Below are 22,181 nucleotides of genomic sequence, written 5' to 3'. Positions count from 1 at the left end.
AGCCAAACTGCACACCTCGCTATGCAACAGCCAACACTGCTATAACCACAGGGATTCCTGTTATTTTACAGATGAAACTTCTGTGACTGGGACATAAAAGGAAAAGCTACTGCATCAACTGGGTTTTGGGCTCTCGCTTTGAGTTGTCAAAATATCAGAGGCAATGGGGGTGATTTTCTGCAGGGATCTCCCACTTGCCCGTTGCAATTTTGGTGGAAGAACCACGGAAAACCCCGGGTAAACGGTGTAATTGCCGATTATACTGTTTTTCCTGGAGCTTTCCGCAGCTCACTGAAGTTACAGCGGAGGAGTGGGTAGAACCTCGGTGGAAATCCAGCCCCAAAAAGTGTTTTGGACTCTTGGTGTTGCATTTTTTTTTTTTAAGCAAGATACCACAGCAATTTGGCATTTTCCCCTCCTGGTGCATTTGCTCTAGTGGAATGGCAGGAAAATAATCAACACATTAAAAAAAAAGTTAACTGTGATTTAAGAGCACCACACTGCTAACAGTAGAAAACATTATGAAGCAGAATGATGCACAAATGCAAGATCTTAGCGACAACAGATAATAGGAACATAGGAATTGCTAGGCGAGACAAGACCAAGGTCCATCTGGTTCACCTTCTACCATCCTGGTAGTCGCATGATCCAATGATAATGGAGTTGTTGACTAATCACCGCAATCAATCTCTATCAATTAGTCTACAACATTCCCAGAAATGACACGAGGAAAACCCCAGTGGTGGAGAGCTTTGGGAACCATAGCTCCAAAGTCACCTTTTTCCTCCCAAGCACGCTACACTTACCACGTCATAATGGAGGTATTCAGAAACTAAATTATATTAAAAAAACTATAAAAAAGATTCATTAAATTTGTGTTCTGCTGGAGTTTGCTTATCTCAGCCCAGACTGTAGTAGGGATACTACAATAGGCGTCTGCACTGTTGGCCTAGTAAGAGAGAAAAGGTAGGAGCTGAAGTTAATATTCCTGAAACCTATCCAGCAATTAATGTTGCAGATGTGAATCTAGGTGTCGGGAAAGGACACGGTAGGTTTGACTGTGATGGTCCCACAGTCAAATAGCCTGCCAACATTTATGGAACAGGATCAGACAAAAATAGCCACTTAAATAAGGTATTGGAAGACCACTGGCATCTGCAAAAGTAGCATTGCTAAATGTTCACTTATCTCAAATTATGGATTCTAAGAATTTCCCTACAACTGACGTTCAGGAGCAGGAATTTTTTTTGGGTTGCGGGGGGGGGGGGGGGGGGGGCGGTGGTGGTGGGGGAGGAAAGAGGGAGCTAGTTCTATGCACTGATATGGTCTAAGTCATGACGTAGCTTTGTTGAGAGATCTCGAGTGGTATGGACAGTGTACAAGACAAGGCTATTCAACAGCTTGTTGCACCAAAAGTCCCCAGTTCCACAAGCCGAATTAAAATGTGATAAACGACATACAACTGGTACAAACAATTTATTTGGACTGCGGCACTTGTTAAGTCATAAGACTTTGGCCAACTTTAAAACCACAATAGCCCCCTTGAAACTTCCAGACTGGAGAGGTATCACTCAGGCAACAAGGAGGTCAATCTTACAGATGCAGATTTCCAGCGAGGATTCTGATATATTTATCTTTAATCACTGTTCCATGAAATGAATGAGCTCAGTTCAAAAAGTCTCATTTTAGTTGGCTCGTTTTATTGGATTTAATAGATAGTCAGATTATAATTTCTAAACTAATTGAATTTGTATTGCGGATGATATGCAGAATATTTCATGCTTGATTCATTAGGGAAAACTTTCCCAGATGTCGTGTTGTGCACTGATGCATGAGCTTCTCAGTGAAACCAATCAGATTTCCAACTAGGGAACACTGATGTACACTCACCACTTGACCTCCAGAGATATTTTAAAGGAATTTATGGACATTTCATAGGTGTTTGAGACATTTAAAAAGAGATGATTGGCTGACACCCGCTCAGTGAGAGGCTTTCATACCTTAAGTGTATCACATGAGGAATACAAAATGGACCCGGACTGTCCTTAAATGGAATTTGACCATAGTGTTCAGCCAATCAGAATCTTACATTTTCAAACACTATGTTTGGGCATTTGATATTTTCTCCATCGCAAAAATGTTAATTATTTTGACTAGTTCTATCATGTCAGCCATTTCAAGGGTCATAATAGAACGGTGAAGTAATTTCTATTGTGCTTCAGTTATGTTTCACGGAAGCTGACTATGGCCGTTTTGGTCTACATTGCTAGCATTTCATGCAGATTGACTTGGATTTCAATTGGACTTAGGCATATTTAGTGATTTATGTTACATGGTATTGAGGTTTGTAAAGGAATTGTTCCATGTGTTCTGAAATTGGGGTTTTTCTTGTTTCTATTTTAGCTGTGATTTTTGTTTTTGTGTTTCAGTTTTCAGCAATGGAAGGATAACCCATAACTAATACTCTGCTTGAGGATTCAGTGTAACAAGAACAATGAATAGCAGTCATTAACATCTTTTCCCCCTCTATAAATCTGCATGGATTTGATGAGTTCTTAGGAGATATCTAAAAAGACTTGCACTTATATAGCATGTTTCACAACCTCAGCACGTCCCAAAGCGCTTTACAGCCAATGAAGTACTTTTTGAAGTGTAGTCACTGTTGTAATGTAGGAAATGCAGGAAATGCAACAGCTAATTTGTGCACAGCAATCTCCCACAAACAGCAATGTGATAATGACCAGATAATCTGTTTTTAAGTCATGTTGATTGAGGGATAAATATTGGCCAGGACACCCGGACAACTCCCCTGCTCTTCTTTGAAATAGTGCCATGGGATCTTTTACGTCCACCTGAGAGAGCAGACAGGGCCTCAGTTCAACCAAAAGAAGGCACCTCTGACAGTGCAGCACTCCCTCAGTACTGCACTGGAGTGTCAGCCTAGATTTTTGTACTCATAGGTCTGCATGGATATAATGAGTTCTTAAAGACATCTGAGCTATAAGTACTAGACCTACAGCACACAAATTTGCTGCTTATACATTGACCATTTACTGCTGCACATTCAAACAAAGTCAAGGGCCCAGATATTCCGATCCCTACGGGCGAGTACGTGCTGCGTACCCACCCGTAGAGACATCGGAAATGCCGTTTTCAGGCATGCACAGCGTATGCACTGAAAACCGGCATTTCCGATCTGTCAAGGATGGTCTTGACAGATCCTCCGGCTGCCCTGGAGAACGGCATCTGCGGGCGGATTGTTCCACTTTTTGGAGACCCTCCGCCCGCAGTAAACCCTTAGAATTCTTACGCCTGGTAAAAGCGCAAGGCCTGCTTTTACCAGGATAAGAGTTGGAAAAAGTTTAAAACACATTCTCACTGATTTATCATTTAAAAATACTTTAAAAAGTTTATTTTTAGCCCCGTAAAAAACTATTTTTTCAAAAAAATAAATTTTTGTTTAAAACACATTTTAAAAATGACTTGAAATTAGAATAAATTGAGATTTAAAAAAAATTGGCCTAGAAATTCGGTTGTGGGTTCGCCAGGGCTTTAGCGCCGGAAATTTAGCGCCGGCGCTAAGTCCCCCTGCACGCGCCAAAAATTCAGTAGCGCCGCACCCAAACGGCTGCCGGCGCTACTAGAGGGTGTCAGCGCCTCGAAATGGGCGCTGAGTGCCGCATTGCGGCGCAATTCCGGCGCTGCGGCACCCGATGCGGTGCGGCAGGCTGGGGAAGTGCAGGCCTCCTCCTTCAGTTAAGGAGGAGCTGCCTGCACCCGCCCGCTGGCCGTTCAAATGTTCAGAAAAATGAGCCCGGCACCTCGGACAAGTGCCGGGCTTGCAGGCCAGACGCATCTGTTCCGCGGGGGGGGGGGGGGGGGGGGGGGTGGAGGAGTCCGGGGAGGGAGGTGCGGGCAGGCGGCCGGCGGGACAGCGGCCGGCCGCCGCGCGACCTTAATGCGCCGGCGCTAACTCCTGCAAGACTCGGTTGCCAAAGTCTTAGTTGCGGCTGCCACGGGCGAGGCGGCCGCAACTCAATTTCGGCGCTGGGGCCCGTCACCACGGCAACCGGGACGCTGCGCACACCGATGACGTCATCGGTGCCGGCGCAGCGCAACCGGTGTAACGCCGACGGAAGGGCCCCACTGAATTTGCCAACTGGCCATAACTCCGGCGCTAGGCCCTCCAGCGCCCCAAATGGGGCGCTAAGCCTACTGAATTTCTAGGCCATTAAGTTTTACAATGTTTTTTCATTGATCGCCATTCATATATTTGACAGGTCTTCCTGTCAAATGTATGAAGGGAGATTCCCTTCTGTGATTCGCTCCCCATGGCCCACGTGATCCCAGGGTCACTGCGAACTACCTGCGTGGGCCCTGCGCACTTGGGAGTTTGGAGAGGCCCAGGAGCGGAAGCGTGCGCGTCCTGGGAGCCCTCAGGTAAGGGCGCAGATTTTTCCAGATCGCAGGCCTCTGCCCGCGGGAGGCCTGCGATCGGAAAATCCGGGCCAAGATATTTCTCGGTTTCATTTTGTTCCTCATCCCTTCTGCAGGATTGAGAAGTCAAATTCAGATCAAGTAAAAGATGAACACGACAAACAAACGAGAACAACAGTGCAAAGACCCAACTGAGCTGATGCTAGTTCCAGCCTCAGCTTTAGGAATAAAACCCTCAGTGTAATAATATTTGCAACAACTAGGTTATTAAAAACATTGATTTAAGATTTTTTTCTTGGTATCTAATTGACTTGTTTTGCCTGTCTCGCCTTCTAAAGATATGGTTAGCTCATGGGAATCACGTGAGCAATACCTCCATTCAACTTATGAGGAGTTAGAATCATGGAATGTTACAGTATAACAAGCCATTTAGTCCATCTCCACATGAGCCACACAAGCAGGCTGATTTTCCTGGGTCAACCCAGGCCGGCATGGAGTCCAGTCGAATCTGAGATGAGAATGCTGCATGAGGTCTTCCCCAGCCCCAAGTGTTGGCAGCTCACACAAGAATTTTACACCCTACTTAAGTATCAACAGCACGATATCCAAACCGGAACACTTTTTTTTTTTTAGAACTCATACTTATAACCTCAGTTAAAGAGTTTGGATAAAGTGAATCTAAGGATATTGAAATTGTGTTAGACTTAGAACAGATTAGTGCATTTGTAAATGTTAATTAATCAATAGATTTCAGGTCAGACTACACGGTCAATTAATGTGGTGTTTTCCACCAGTTGAGGGAGAACTGGTGCTTGAAATTGGGGCAGTTGTGCTGGAATTTGAGACAAGATCCAGCTCTACCAGGCCACCATCCCTATTTTGTACATCAGCAAATTCTGCCAGAAGTGGGTGAGGGTGCTTTTTACCCCTCCTCCCCCGACACTCATCACCGGAAGAGGGAAAACTGCCAGGATCACATAATCCAGTAGAAATCCCTTCCGTTTCATCTCCATTGCCCCCAACACTAAATACACTTGCACCATGCAGTGACTGTAGCATGCCAGAAGCCAATGCTGGTGGAAATGGTGCTACAAAAAGCTAGTTTCCCAGCAGGGAAACTTTGAATTTGTTAAAATGTTTTACATTTTTTAAAGCATCTTCCAGAGAGGTTGGCCCCTTAACATTACACCAAAGTAATTCTCTGAAATTCCTGCCCCCTCACGGGCAGGCGCTGCTAAAAAACTACAAATGGCGTGGGTGCCTGCCCCTCCAGTGCAAACTATCCTGACCCTGGGACTCGGGATGAGGTCAGGGCAAGCAGGCTAAGTGACCAGATAATGTTGCCTCACTGTATGTCCAGGATCTCCTGAAATACAAGGGGAGTAGGCCATATCATTTCTAGTGCATGTCCGATCAGCAGATGTACTCATTGCTCACCCTGTGGCAGTGCCATCGCAGGTATTCTGTGCATGGGGGGGAAGGAGGGGGGCATTGTTTTAGGAGTCCACGCTGCTGTTGGGATCCTCACCCATTGGCAGGGCAAATCGCAAATCTGCCCATCATATTCCGAACATCCATTTTAATCATTGGAGAAAATGTGGGCAGTGCATGGCCGAATTTCAGATTTGCACTGGTTGTAGGCAAATCTCCTCACTGGCAACAGAGACTCAAAATTACCACTATAGGGTCAAGTGTGAGTTGATACGAAGTGTGACCTTGCCTATGGAAGCTGACTCTTGCAGCATATATTGGGAAGTAGCCCTAACTGAAACAGAAACATGTCAAAGGACTTCACAAAAGGAATTATTCTTGGAGGACGGCAACTGTTGTTACATAGGCAAGCATGTGACTGAACAGTTAGAATACAAAGAGCTGTGTGTGTTCTCCCTGACCGATTAAGAAATAAAAAGTTATTGGTTGTTTTGAGGTGGTGACTCCCTTGGCTCTGAACTAGGAGCTTTGTGGTTCAGCCCTTCTTCCTTGGAAAAATTCTGAATTGAAAAGTTACATTTTAGGAGCCAAGTACGGCACCACAGGAAGGAACGCAGGAAACTGAACGCTTGAGTGACTATGATTATAACATTTCCTTTGGAGAAAGGATGAATGAGACCAGCATGCTGTAGCTTTTCAGGACTTCCTAAATTAAAGTCCCAGAATTTCAGCACAACACTGTAGACATCAAAGAGAAGCTCTTTTCAGGAATAAAAGATATTTTCTAAATAGAGTAACGTGATCTACTATACACATTACCCCAAATAAATGTCTTAAGACTCCTCTATTATTATACCAGTCCTTGAATTTACTGTGGGTTACTTGGATGTTATTTTAAGGTCAGTGGTTGTAGAGAGAAGCTTTCAAAGGAAGAGATGAAAATGGATTTGTTTCCATTCATTCACCAGCAGCTAATCTGATGCATATAATTATAAAAGTTGTGTCTCGCATGCCCATCACATCTTAAAAGTGTCTTACCTGAACGAATTACAATGTAAATTGTGTCATACTTGCACCTGATTGACACAAATAATTCATAAAATAGCCTCAAAGCACATTGAAAGAGAAATATTCAATGGGCCAGATTTTGCTGTCAAAATAACAGCAAAGCTAATGGCACTCTCCATTATTTGTATGTAACTGGTGCAGCAGATTCAGGCGAGAGCAGATGTGCGGTTAAATGCCAGTATCTAAAAGTTGCTGTCTGAGTTGTTGCCGTTTCACCGTTAGCTTTGCGAAAACGGCATTTTGCTGTCTGCCTCACCATTGAACGGCGTGAAGTTGCTGTATTTGCGCGGTAGATACGAACTAAACTCGCCACAGAAAGTTAGATCTGATCATTTCAAGCGCAAGTACCCTTTTAACGATGTGATAATTGTTAATTACTGCCAATCAACCTCTCTGGCACTGAAAATTAACTATTACAAGTGTGGAGTCTCGTTATAAATTGCTGTTGGAGATTTTAAAATATTGAATTTAAAACTTTTACATTTTCCTTTTACTTTTCCTTTCTCTTAATCCAATTTTTCTTTCCCTCTCTCTTTCTGTACCTGATTGGGTGAATTCAATGCCCACTCAGTCCTTCTGCTGTTTATTTCTCAATCCTTCAATCCGATTGGTTAAGGAGATACACAGTTGGTTGCCATGTTCACTCGGGTCCCAGATGCCCGGTTTCCCTCACTGCGCTATTATCAGGTCACACTTTCAGTAACTTAGTGGGCAAAAATGTTTTGAGCTGGAGTACAGGGGCAAGTCTAACTAACAGCAGATGCCATCAGATGCCCTGCTATAACAAAATCTGCCCCAATATTCACAAACTCCAGGCCCAGCAGCAGCCCTTTGAACTTCTGCACGGCCATAAAACAGGTGACATCAATGGAAAGGAAAACTCTGCAGGGAGTATAATGGGCGGCTGTTCCAATAGCACCCGTTTTAACCCCTGCTGAAGTTGAAAGTTCCACCCAAGGAGACATGGATACACGTTTAAACAGGGAAAGCTGAATACACAATTAAGATATAACTTCTTCATGTTGAGGGTAGTGAATATGTGGAATAGCATATCCAGGGAGGAAACGGAAGTGCAGGATCTTATAAATTTTAAGGGGTGATCGATAAATTTTTGGCAGATAGGACTATTAAAGCATATGAAAGACAAAGTGTGATGTACGTGACCAGCCCAATGGATAGAAAGTCTTTTAAAATCCTGTTTATGTTCCTATGTTTCTAAAAGCATGCTGGTGTGGGTTAATTAAATGTGTCTAGTATCTTGGGTAACTATGGCCTCCCGAAGATTGCTCAAGTCTATCCTTTAGCTTACCATGAGCAACACCACAGGAGATCCAATTTTGGCCAATAACGGACATAAAATTGTTCATTAAGCTATTCTATATTGAAAAATCTTAAAATGGACAGAGGTTATTTTACGGCCATTAGCAGCACAATTACAGGTTAGTGTGGAAGTAAAAATTTTCAAAATTCATTAGAGTCAGAATATGTGCCAAAGGACTGCAGGCAAATTGTTACACTTTTGTTCAAAGAAGGAGGAAATCCAGATAATTAGCAACTATTTAGTTCAGCTCAAAACATTTTTGCCAGTTGTAGGGAAACTACAAAAGGAAATAATTAGAGATAAAATAAATACATGAAGGCCACAGATGGATCAGAGATCAACATGAACTTGTACCGAGGTAAGTCACGTTTGACTAACCTGGAAGACTTTCTGGAAAGAATAATGGAAACTACAGACAAGGCTTAGAAACAGAAGATCGGAGCAGGAGTAGGCCATTCGGCCCCTAGAGCCTGCTCCGCCATTCATCCAAATTCAGTACCCTGTCCCTGCTTTCTCCCCATATCCCTTTAGCCTTAAGAAATATATCCAACTCCTTCTTGAATATATTTAATGAATTGGCCTCTACTGCCTTCTGTGGTAGAGAATTCCACAGGTTCACCACTCTCTGGGTGAAGAAATTCCTCCTCATTTCTGTCCTAAATGGCTTACCCCTTATCCTTAGACTGTGACCCCTGGTTCTGGACTCCCCGACCATCGGGAACATCCTTCCTGCATCTAGTCTGTCCAGTCCTGTCAGAATTTTATAAGTTTCAATGAGATCCCCTCTCATTCTTCTAAACTCCAACGAGCATAAGCCCAATCTCTCCTCATACGTCATTCCTGCCATCCCAGGTATCAGCCTGGTGAATCTTCGCTGAACTCCTTCCATGGCAAGAACATCCTTCCTCAGATAAGGTGACCAAAACTGCACACAATACTCAAGATGTGGTCTCACCAAGGCCCTGTACAACTGCAGCAAGACATCCTTGTTCCTGTACTCAAACCCTCTTGCCACGAAAGCCAACATACCACTTGCCTTCTTAACCACCTGCTGCACCTGCATGCTTACCTTCAGCGACTGGTGCACAAGGACACCCAGATCTCGTTGCACTTCCCCTTCTCCCAATCTATTGCCATTCAGATAATAATCTGCCTTCCTGTTTTTGACACCAAAGTGGATAACCTCGCATTTATCCAAGTTATATTGCATCTGCCATGCTTCTGCCCAATCACCCAACCTGTCCAAATCATCCTGGAGTCTCTCGGCATCCTCCTCACAGCACACATGCCCACCCAGCTTTGTGTCGTCTGCAAACTTGGAGATATTACATCTAGTTCCCTTGTCTAGATCATTAATATATAATATATAATATATATATATATATTGTGAATAGCTGGGGTCCATGCACCGATCCCTGCGGTACCCCACTAGTCACTGCCTGCCACTCGGAAAAAGACCCGTTTATTCCAACTCTCTGCTTCCTGTCTGCCAACCAGTTCTCTATCGAAGTCAGTACCTTACCCCCAATCCCAACTTCTGCTGCAAATGTAATTTATGTGGACTTCCAGTAAGAATTTCATAAAATGTCATATAACAAATTGGTTGAGAAAAATTAGACACCATGGCATAAAAGGGAAAGTGCCAGTTGGGATAGAGGGATGGCTGAAAGTAAATGATTGCAGTACATGAATGTTTCTCAGACTGACAGCTGGGGCCGATATATAGATATAAATAAATAAATGGGTGAATATTAAACTTTGTAGAATATTCTAAACTGGGAGAAGTAGCACACTGCCAAGTAGAATGCAGGTACATCTTTGGCATGCTTGGAATGACACCTGCCACAATGATGCGCTCCTGTACCTGGCCGATTTTCCGGCCACAGGGTCATTTACATCATTTTGGTTGGCGCCCCCATCTGCATCATGGTGTTCAAAGGTGTGGGGGTGGGCTCGGAGGTTGGCTGGCAGCATCTGTGCTGCTAGTTGAAGTTTTTTTTAAGTCATTAAAATTTGCATCTTAGCCAGTGCAATTGATCACCCGCCTTTCTCCACCACCACAGCAACACTGGACATCAGGAGCAAACAGGCGGCCTGGTTTCCAATGCTGCCAAGGCATAAATAACAGGAAATAGGTAGGATGATGTAATTCCGCCACTTAAATATCATTACAATTCATGCGGCCACATATGTATTTTACGTCACCCGTCATAAAAATGGGCGGGTACCCGGTGACCTATTTCTCATCCCCGCCCATCCAGTTCCACCAGAAATAAAAGTGGAGAGCGGGTGGAAAGTCCTGGCCAGCGTTTAACCCCTAGAAGTGTTGCGCATGGTCATTTTTCTAATATATATTATCTGCCACATCAATCAGAAGGACCCCAGGGTCGTATCTATGGCACATTATTAATTTCAGTCTCTTTGCTCGGTTTTCACGCTGATCACAAGTTGCCTATGTTTTTTTGTGCCTTTTTAAACCTAATTGCAACTGGGTATTTCATGTGGAGGAGGAGCGACCCATAGTAATTACCAACCAAGTAAATTAGATAAATAGAAAATTGCTGCGCAGAGCACATCTAAGAATGGGTAGTTTACATTTAAAGTAATTACCCATGGTTTCGGTCTCCTTTGACCTTAGCCTTTCTTAGTAGATCTACTTTCAATGGAAGATTATGACAGTCATAAAGGATACAAGTGGTACTTTCAACTTAAATTGTTACTGAACTGTCCATTGTACTTATATACACAGCTGAACATTTTAAGTGCAGGTTGTCATTACCTATTCTGAAAATGCAATTCAAGCAACTGCAGGGTTCAGAACGACATAAATGATAGAGAATAGCCCTATTTCAGGAAAGGAAATGAACCAGGCAAATTACACCTCTGAAAGACTCCATACTTTGATCTAAAGGTGTGGCTCCGTATCATTCAGTCCATTAAGAACTCTATAAAAATGTCTCTCCCTTTTAATATGCATCAAATTGCAACTCACCGGTTATTTGGCAATTTGCAGCTCATACTAAAAACTTTAGCTATGGGTCTTCAGACTTTCACTTTCATGACCTGGACCTCTACGACTCCACCTAGATGTTTCAGGGTAGCTTTAAAAGGGATTTGAACAAATTGTAATCCTGTTTCTATCAATATATTTTATCATAGAGACTAGATCAAGAAATGTTTTGGTTTATTTTTCCAAGTCCTCACTAGTTACTACAATGAGATTGGCATGCAAGTTCCCTGTTGTGTGGAGTGGATACCCCCCTCACAGAATACTCCCTGACCAATGCCCCTCAGCATATCTACACTGTTATCTGCATTCAACGTACAAACTGTATGGATTTATGGGAGCTTTCCATCTCCTTTTGCCTTGAATATCTCTTAATGTCTCTTAACCTCTCCTGCCTTCTATCCTATCACAGACCTTCCCTTTTGTTCTTTCATCCCCTCCCCCATTTCCCAGCCCCTAAACTTGTTTTAAAATCTGTTCCATTTCCTGCTTTTTTTTCCAGTTCTGGTGAAAGGTCTTCGACCTGAAACATTAACTCTGTTTCTCTCTTCACAGATGCTGCCTGACCTGCTGAGTATCTCCAGCATTTTCTGTTTTTATTTCAGATTTCCAGCATCTGCAGTATTTTGCTTTTTGGAATAAATAATGATTATGTTTTTAGGCTATTTATTTTCTGCAATTCATAGTCTGTGTGTGTTGATATATTTTAGTTAAGGAGATATCTTCCCGCCCACACCCAGCACCTGCAGCTAAAATTGGCACAGGGCTTATTTGAATCCATGTCCTATCGGGGACAGTGGTTCACGGAGTCTCGTTAGCCCTGATTTCGAGTAGGCGCTGGCAGCAAGAAGTCTTGCCCACCACCACTGCACATGAAAAACTGGAAGGCACACTGCCCAAGATTTTCCAATATGGGTTGGCAGTGGGTAAGATTCCTCAATTATTAGCGTTATTCCTCCTCCGCAGTAGGGCATTAAAATCTGCCACCAATGGCATTAATACAGTGAGGGGGAGGAAGATTATCATTCTATCTTTTAATGGCCACACAGCCTGTTAAACATGTTTAACCAGTATTCCTATTGAGAGTAAAGATTGTTAGCAAGGAACTGAGATTTATGGGAGCTTTCATGGTCATGGAAATGATGACAGGAGCGGTCAAGATTGTCAGACCATCTCAATGTTAACTAACTCAAAAAGTGTGAATTAGTGCTTGGGTTGATATTACAGTTTAAAACCCTTTGAGAGACCAAGTTGCTTCCCCTGAATTGTGGTGATATATAATTTTTCTTTTTAAATGATCTGCACTCCATCCCACATTAAGAACGGTTTAGCTGAAGAATCACAGTTCTATAGCATGCAATAGAATTACTTTTCTCACCAGTTTCCTCCCCTCCTCTCAAAGGATTTGATTCCTTGAAATTTCTCAGACCCGAGGCCCCCTTCCAGTTATTTGACCAAGTAGCTATTATTCATCTGCAAGCCTCAAGGTTGAGCAGGTTGTTGGTGGGTGATTCAACCATAAAGAACATCATAAAAAAAAACAGGATAAATCTAACACACTCAATTACCATCCTATCGGCCTCCTCCCAATTAGTAGTTGTGGAAGCAGTCACCAATAGTGCCATCAGGTGACACCTGCTCCACTTACCACCAGACTTCATCACAGCCTTGATCAAACCATAGACCCAAAGAGCTGAATGTCAGAGGAGAGGGGAGAGTAGCTGCCCTCAACATCAAGGCAGCATTCAAGTGTGGCAGCAAGGAACCCCAGAAAAACTGAAGTCAATGGGAGTCAACAGGAAAATCCTCAAATGGCCGATACAAAAGGAAGATAGTTGTGGTCGTCAGAGGCTAGTCATTACAGCCCCAGAACTACTTCTGCTGCTTGATCAATGATATTCCCTCTATCAAAAGGTCAGAAGCGAGGCTGTTATATGACAATTCCAGTGTTCCGCTCCATTCACAACTCCTCTAAAACTTAGATGGCCCATGCCAGCCAACAGCAGGGACCTGGATAATATCTATGCTTGGCTGACAAGTTACAGGTAACATTCATACCACATAGGTACCAGGTAATGACCACCTTGAACAAGACAAATCCCAGTCATTTCCCCTTGACTTATAACACCACCACCATCACCAAGACTCCCACCATTAACATCCATGGGGTACCACTGACAAGAAGCTAAACTGAACCAGTCATTTCAACACCATGGCTACAAAAGCAGGGCAGAGGCTGGTTGTTCTGCGTCGATTGGCTCACCACTTGACCCCTCAAAGCTTCTTTACCTCCTACAAGGCTTGAATCAGGAGTCTGATGGAATACTCACCAGTTGCCTAGATAGGCGTAGCTGCAACAACACTCAAGGTGGTCAACTTCACCCAAGACCAAGCAGTTTGTTTGATTGGTGTCTCTGCCGCTGGACTCCACATCCACTCCTTCATCCACCAATGCACTGTGGCTGCAGTGTGCACTGCAGCAACTCAGCAAGGTTACTTTGATATGACCGTCCCTCCCCTACAACCTCTACAATTGTGAAGGATGAGCAACAATGTTGTAGGAACACCATTACCTCCAAGTTCCCCTCTAAGTCACACACAATTCTGACTTGCCATTCCTTTATTGTCTCTGGGTCAATATTCTGGAATTCCTTACCTGACACAATTGAGCGAGCACCATCACCACAAGGACTACAGCGGATCAAGGAGAAGGCTCACCACCACCTTCTTGGATGGATAATAAATGCAGTCTTGCTAGTGTTGCCCACATCCCAGAACAAATTTTAAAAAAAACTCAACCTAATCCTGCCCTCACCCATACACTTTCAGCAGAGTTTCCTAGATATTGAACAGAAACAGGATCCTTGGCAAATTTCCTCTACTGAACCTAGGGGTACAGAGGCAATCTGGAGCCCCCTACTACCCCTTGGCTGAGATTAACTAACTCAGCACAATCAAGGGATCAAATCTAGGACTTTCCTGTTGCATATGGCCCAAATACTCTGTATATACTTTTGCTGAGTGACAAGGATTGCTGTGGGAGAATCTTGAGGTTATTCACTGAAAAAGTAGAAAATTCCATCAATAAACATTATGAAATTATAATATGACTGTATACGAAGAACATTCAGGGCAAATGCTAGTTCCCAGTCTGGACAGTAGACTACTTCCTTTTTTGGAAGGGAAGAATATCTTTGGTATTGGAGGTTGAATATGACTTCTAGACTTTGCTCGTGCCTCCTAACCGTGAATTATGTTACTATCACTTGTTCACCCAGAGTATATGTTTCAATTCATTAAGTACATTAAAATGTTACTGCACACAGAGGCAGTGGCCACCACAGATATGGAGATTGGGGCAATGGACCTGAAAGTGATTGTGAACATAGAGGCCATAGTGAAGGAAAAGGCATCCAAAGCAAGGGGAGCAGTAGAGGCAGATGATGATGGGGCACTGCAAATGCCCCTGGACTAGGCCAGGTGGTAAAGGGGACAATGGAGATCATAGGTACAGGTCAAATCAGGCAGTAGAAGTGGTCAGCAGGCAGCAGTGGAGCAGATCAATCCAGGCCAAGAAGTGAAGAGCAAACAAGTAAGTGAGGTACACGCAGCCAGCTAACTTTTGCAAGGAGGATGGAATTTTGCTTGTGGGCTTAGATATTTTGTGCATCAGTGTCAACGAGGAACAGCGCACAATGTTGGCAACACTCACAAATCCTGTGGTTTTTGGAAGTACTTTGCTGAAATGCCGGTGTATCACGTGGGATATTTAAAACTTGCTTGTTTAAATTTCTTATATAAATCAAGATTGTTGGATACAATCACAGGATTTGCATGCAAAGTGCTAGCAATGCAGTTATTGTGGATGTGTACGCAAATATTTCTCCTTTAAATGTGGAAACATTGTTAGAGAAGTGATTTTATTGTACATGGTGCTTAATCAGGATCCTGTCTGATCCTATAGCATCTTAATAAAATCCGACCCAGTCATTGCTTCTGGCATGTTGATCTGGTCCTCTGCGCCAAAAGTTTTTTTTTTTCCCCCTCTTCATTCTTGGGATGTGGGTGTCACTGGCAAGGACAGCATTTAGTGCCCATCCCTAGTCACCGGTTTTGATACAACTGATTGTCTCGCTAGATCACTTCAGAGGACAGTTAAGAGACAACCACATTGATGTGGCACTGGAGTTACATATGATCCAGACTGGGCGAAGGACATTAATGAGCCAGTTGAGTTTTTAAAACAATTACAGTTTATGGTCACTTTTACTGAAATTAATATAACCTGCATTTATATAGCGCCTTTAATGTAATAAAACTTTCCAAGGTGTTTCCCAGGAACGTTATCAAACAAAATTTGACACCGAGTCACAAAATGAGGTACTAGGTCAGGTGACCAATAGCAATTATAGTTCTCACAAATTAAAAACACAAAGAATAATAAACATAAGCGACATACCATAACACTCTAAAAGGCTGTCTCACATTCCACGGTTGGTTTTCCAAAGGAGAATACCTCATGAGTGACAGTGAGTTCCAAGTGTTTTGTAACGAGCATGAAAGGCCATTATCATCCACTGCTGGGATGTGGTTCGTTACAGAACACTGGTCATCACTGAGACATCCTCTATTTAGTCATTAAACTGTGAAGTGGGCTCAAAGAATGAACATTGTGGAGGTATGCTTCACAAAGCATCTGATCTGATAATTCAGAGTTAAGATGACATCAGCCCCTCAGTAATGGACATGTTGGCAATGTATTATTCCAAACATTACTGGCACTAACAGCGCTGTAAAGTTTTATTACCTAATCAGTAATGATGTGTGCACATTCCTCAGGAACTGAAACTAGTTAGACGGCTTAACTGAAGGACAGGGCCATCATAATCTAACACTTTGACCGCTTTCCCTGCCCTCAGTTCCCGGTTACTGTGCGTGTGGAGGTCTCCTGTTCATTTTCATTTTGAAAACGTGCGGAAATTCTAGGTGTCTCTGTACAGAAATGCTATTAATTTGACCCAAATGCTCCATTCTGATTTTTACCTTAAATCCTCAGTTATACAATTCATATAACACAGTTTGTCATGTGACAGTTGCCTCGATCCGTGTCGAGATTACTTTAAATCGGGTTTGAAAGCACTTGCCAGTCAGAGAACAATTTACGTAGTTTTGAGCATGTCAAGTGTTAATTGGGATGGTCGCCGCCAGTGAATGGCAAGGCTTCACACACTTGGGCAAGGATTGTCCCTGTGTGCACTTTGAACCAGGGTGCAAGAAACAAAAGCAATTGTACTATTTTTAGTATCCCCCTCAAGCACATCTACCATCCCCTATGAATCTGCTTGAATTACTCTTCTTGCTTTTAAAAGTCTCTCAAAGTGAAGGCGTTGCGTTTTGTAATCCGGTTCAAAAAAGGACGGATTGACATTTATACAACCAGTTCGCATGAATCCTCCAGCTATTTCTCCTGTGAGTATTTGCACCAGTCTTCCAGATTCCGTTTGCAAAGAGCATGCACTTCTAGTATTGCAGCTAACGCCCTGTGTAAGGAACGGACTGGTGTGCTGGTTTTCGTCCACTGTTAATTTATGACTTAAAACATCAGCAGCAATTCACCGCCTGACTCCAAGAGTCCAGCCCAGCAACATGTGCTCCGGATTAAAATCGCCTCGCTCCCTCTTCACTGCAAAACGCTCATTGAGAATCGGGTTGTCTTCCGCCCTCCCAAGTATCTCCCCAACTCCCTTTAAACAAAAAAAATACTCACATCGTATTTATCTCCTACTTTCAGACGAAGGCTCTTGGTAACTGCGGGCGCGGGCTGCAGCGCTAAGAAGCAGAGGAGGGCAGCTGCCAGCACTCTTAGGAAACTTTGCTGCAAAGTTCGATAGTGATCCATCCTTGGCGTGTCCACCCCTCCCCTATACGTCTAGAGCGGCGGTATATGCAGAAATGAGAGGAATAGCAGCTAATGCAACCAAGGTTGTAGCAGCAGCAACTGGTTCAGCCAGAGACACGGTGCAGACCAGATCGTGTGGGTGAAGGCTGTGCTGTTTTTTTTTGGGATCAGGTATGCACGCCTACCCTGCACGCTGCCAGCTGCCTATACCCTAATATTAGCCAGATTATTTTTAGACTTCTGCAGGCGTGTTCGCATCTGGCGGCTCGTCCACACGCACCGACCGACTGCCTGCCTGCAGCATTGCAACTTGTGAGCGATCAGATAAACGGTCCTATCTCAGCGCCTGGCAGCCCTCGCTCGGACCCCAGCTCACCCCCAGCTGTTTAGAATAAGCAGCTGACCCGTCTGAATAAAAGTCCCAATAAAGCAGCTGGTATCTGGGAAGGACAAAAAACCGGTTTTAATGAACTGACTGTAAATTTAAATCCGACATAAAAAACCTAAGGCACCGAATGTTTATATCAACAGGATAAAATATGCATTGTGTTGAAATAAATTAAAATAACTTATGGGAGGGAAAAATGAAGCGGATGGGGGGGATTCAAGTATAACAAAGATAAAACTGAGACCAGTGCTTGAAGACAGTGTTAAATAGAAGGCCAGCTGCCCCACCATTGCTGTGTGTAAGCGCCAGACTGCGATCGAACAGCCCCTTGGCGCTTTCACCAATCAGATTGTACATTTGTCTTAATCAAAGGACAACGATTAATTTTTTCTAAGTGGGCCAGTTGTATCACAGTTTTCGCATTGCCAGGATATGGTATAACTCCAGTTTAAAATTCCTAATCGAAGGTTGCCATGAATTTTGGCAGGTAGTTTGTCCATGAACAACCTTGACAAGTACAAATGTAACCCACGCAAAGCCTAAAACTGCACTTTTAAAGATTCCAAGTAGTTGCTGAACTGATCATTTTACCTCAGTAAAAACCCAACAGGCTAACGCGATAGATTTTACCAGCTTGTCGATGGTGAGTGGGAACCCTGCATATTAGTTTGAGGTAGCATGGGCAGCCTCCCAGCAGTAACCTCACACTACTATGTCCCAGGACCTAACTCCAAAGTTATGCTGCTGCTTTTGTGTCAATGCAAATTCGAAACCACCATGAATCAATGTGAAAATGGCAGTAAAACTGTCGCCCTTTGCCTGAAAGCAAACACATGATTCTAGTGTCTTTGTTACCTCTTAATAAAGACCATCAGCCTCCGTAAAGAAGGATAAAAGCCAAGCATCATTTTTGCCATGATATGTGTTAGCAATATGATGATTGAATTTCTTCTCGAGATGTGAGTGACTGAGAGGCTGCATTTATTGCCCATACCTAGTTGCAGGCTGGGAGGCATTGTCGAAATAACTTCAGCGCATCCTGTAGTTTCCACATACTGTAGCCACAGTGCACTGCTGATGGAGGGTTGGACACTGATCCAGTGGTAGGTGCACCAATCAACTGAAGTGCTTTGTCCTGGATGGCATTGAGTGACTTGAATGTTGTGGCTGCACCCATCCAAGTAAGCAGTGAGCATTCCATCACACTCTTGACTTGAGTCTTGTAGATGATGGAGTGGCATTGAGGGGATCAGGAGCTTAGCCAGCGGTTGCAGGGTACCGAGCCTCTGCCCTACACTTGTGGCCATGGTGTTACTATGGCCGGTTCAGTTCAGCTTATGATCAATGATGACCCCCCCCCCATGACGTTGACAGTGGCGGACTCCGTGATGGCGGTGGCATTTAAGGTCAGGGAGAAACGGCTGGGCTTTTTCAGGTTCAAGGTGGCCACTCCTGGCACTTATGTGGTGCAAATGCTACCTGCCACTTGTCAGACCCAGCCTGGATGTTATCCAAGTCCTGCTGTAGGCTGACATTGGCTGCTTCAGTATTGGAGGAATTGTGAATGGAGCTGAATTATCAGCAAACAGGTGTACTTCTGACTATATGACAGAGAGGAGGTCATTGATAATACAATTGAACATGTTCACTTCCCTGAGAAACTCCTGCAGTGATGTCCTGGAGCTGCAATGAATGGCCTCCGAAAGCCACAACCATATTCCTTTGTGTCAGTTAGGACTCCAGCCACTGGAGGGATTTCCTTTAACATCTAATGACTTTAATTTTACTAGGGTTTCCTGGTGCCTTATTCAGTCAGAAGCTACCTTAATGTTGAGGGCAGCGACTCTCACATCTCCTCTGAGGCTTTTGTCGTTAAAACAACACAAATGACAACAACAACAACTTGTATTTATATAGCGCCTTAAACATAGTAAAACGTTCCAAGGCGCTTCACAGAACTATTAAAAGACAATAAAATTGACACCGAGCCTCATAAGGAAAAATTAGGGCAGGTGACCGAAAGCTTGGTCAAAGAGGTAGGTTTTAAGGAGCATCTTAAAGGAGGAAAGAGAGGTACCGAGGCGGACAGGTTTAGGCAGGGAATTCCAGAGCTTAGGGCCTAGGCAACAGAAGGCACGGTCACCAATGGTTGAGCAATTATAATCAGGGATGCTCAAGAGGGCAGAATTAGAGGAGCGCAGATATCTCGGGGGGGGGGGGTGGGTTGTGGGGCTGGAGGAGATTACAGAGATAGGGAGGGGCGAAGCCAGAGAGGGATTTGAAAACAAGAACGAGAATTTTGAAATTGAGGCGTTGCTTAACTGAGAGCCAATGTAGGTCAGCGAGCACAGGGGCGATGGGTGAACGGGACTTGGTGCGAGTTAGGACACAGGCAGCCGAGTTTTGGATCACCTCAAGTTTACGTAGGGTAGAATGTGGGAGGCCAGCCAGGAGTGCGTTGGAATAGTCAAGGTAACAAAGGTATGGATGAGGGTTTCAGCAGTGGATGAGCTGAGGCAAGGACGGAGACGGGCGATGTTACAGAGGTGGAAATAGGCGGTCTTAGTTATGCTGTGGATATGTGGTCGGAAGCTCATTTCAGGGTCAAGTATGATACCGAGGTTGTGAACAGTGTGGTTCAGCCTCAGACAGATGTTACGGAGAGGGATGGAGTCAGTGGCTAGGGAACGGAGTTTGTGGCGGGGACTGAAAACAATGGTTTCAGTCTTCCCAATATTTACAGGGTGATATGATATGTGTTTAAAATTATGAAAGGATGGGAGAAGGTAGATAGAAGCAGTCTTGTTTTCAGCAGTTGAAGGGTCTAGAATGGAGTGGGGGCCATAGATACAAGATTAAATGTAAGAGATTTAGAACAAAGAGCAAGAGAAAATTCTTTACACAGAGAGTTGTGAGGCTGTGGAATTCACTTCCAATGTTTGTGGTTAAGGCAGAAACTATGTCAACATTCAAGATTCGATTGGATAGGTGGATGAATGAAAAGGTGATGAAGAGATATGTGAACAGGGTGGGTAAATGTAATTAGAACTATTTGCTCGTATGGAGGGTAAATGCTGACCTGTACTTGTTTGGCCTCAATGACTTGTTTCTGTGTTGTAACTTCTATATACTTCAATGTATGGTATTCAGATCTTGCATCCATGTCTAGATCAAGGCTGACGGAGCTGAGTGGTTCTGCCAGAAACAGAACTAAGCATTTGGTGAGCAGCAATTCGTGAGATGGTGTCACTTGATGGCACTATTGATGATTGGGAGACTGATAGGACTGAAATTTGCTAGGCTAGATTAATCCTGTTTTCTGTGGATATGACATACTTTGGCCATCTTACACATTGTTGGGTAGAAGTCATTGTCTTAACTGTACAGGAGCAGCTTGGCTAACAGACTGGCTAGCTTTGATATACAGCATTTTGACCCAGTGACAGTGAAGATAGAGCAATATATGTCCATATTTCTTTGTGTTTGGCAAACAAATAGAAATTGGGCAGCCAGATGCTTTTCTATGGCAACAGTGCCTCTTTAAACAAGCCCGTTTCCCTGACAAACTGGTGAAAGATATTTAACCTCTTGAACACTCGGTTACAAGTTTACAGTCTGGCCTTAGATATTCTCTTGGGTGCAGTGATGCTAATCACTCCCATAAGCTGGCTAAGTACCTTACATTTTGCAGTGCATCCAGACTGTCCAATATCTAACTGAATGATACCCAGGGTTGTAACAATAATATTTTCTTGTGATCTGAATTGGATATTCATATTTTTGCACATGTGCTTCAATCTCTTCAAAAGCAGATTGAGAAAACACTTGGTGAGATGAGGCCAGATAAGAAATTATTATTTACTTTATTTCACAGTGAACCAACATGCAGAGCAAGTTAAGATCAAAGTCCCTTAGTCCAATCAGTACAACTTGTCTTCACGTGAAAGTGTTATGCTTTCCCACATCGGTAAGTTATTTTACTTGACTTAAGCAAAATAACTCCTAATTACCCTCCTGCATGCTAAATTTCTGAGCGTGACCAAAGCTTGCCCTCGCAGCTTTCTATTTTCAAAACCTGCCTGACTTTTTAAGCCTTTGATCAACCTGACTCTTTTTATCGCACTGTATTCACAGGCAAAAGGGGCCAGAGCCTTCCCAACGTCATGGGTGTGAGGTACTTATCGATTGCCAAAACTGACTGATATATTGCTCATTAGTTAATGTCTATGGCAAAAAAATATTAAATCTTAGCTCATTAGCATTTTAAACACCTATCGTTTCAGTGTTTTTATTTAATGGACGTGAATACACTTTGCTTTAAAAACCCAACATTTAAAAATAACTTTTTTTTTCCAAATCCTTTCTGTGGAAAAATGGTCAAAAATCCAAAATATCACAGTAGCATTTTTTTGAACCTAAATAATTGTGCTCCTCTCGTGGGTCATTTTGAATGTGCATTGCCCAGTGCAGAACTGAGCCACAGGAATGTCCAAGGCGCAACCCTTAGTTTCTGCTGAGTTAGCTGATTGTAGTCAAGACTGTGGTAGAGATAGTACAGTTGGTCTCCACTCTTGATTCCTGTCTAGTGGCTTCTGCCGGAAAGTATGCATGTGCGTACATTGACTTAGGG

General features: G+C 43.5%; 1 protein-coding gene and 1 long non-coding RNA gene across 5 annotated transcripts in view; one reads left to right on the top strand and one right to left on the bottom strand.

Moving 5' to 3' along the window:
• Positions 1-17,780, bottom strand: part of wfdc1 (WAP four-disulfide core domain 1) — a 56,525-nt gene extending 38,745 nt beyond the window's left edge. For 3 of the 4 annotated variants that reach the window (XM_085991771.1, XM_085991770.1, XM_085991773.1), the window contains exon 1: positions 17,032-17,780. In XM_085991771.1, the coding sequence (XP_085847897.1) occupies positions 17,032-17,163 (132 nt within the window). In that variant the 5' untranslated portion in view covers positions 17,164-17,780. Of the gene's footprint in view, positions 1-15,723; positions 15,878-17,031 lie in introns of those variants that run through there. The other variant, XM_085991774.1, reaches the window with a different exon arrangement.
• LOC147116671 (uncharacterized) lies at positions 16,440-21,818 on the top strand. The gene is made up of 3 exons (XR_015078855.1): positions 16,440-16,733; positions 21,426-21,518; positions 21,686-21,818. It is a non-coding gene; the product is annotated as an uncharacterized LOC147116671 (long non-coding RNA).
• The last annotated feature ends 363 nt before the right edge of the window (positions 21,819-22,181 follow it).

This window comes from Somniosus microcephalus, chromosome 6 (genome assembly GCF_052327205.1).
Source record: "Somniosus microcephalus isolate GS21.2 chromosome 6, FLI_Smic_1.0, whole genome shotgun sequence".
Lineage (NCBI taxonomy): Eukaryota > Metazoa > Chordata > Chondrichthyes > Squaliformes > Somniosidae > Somniosus > Somniosus microcephalus.
The sequence above is the reverse complement of the archived record's forward strand: the minus strand, read 5'-3'. Positions and strand labels throughout refer to the sequence as shown.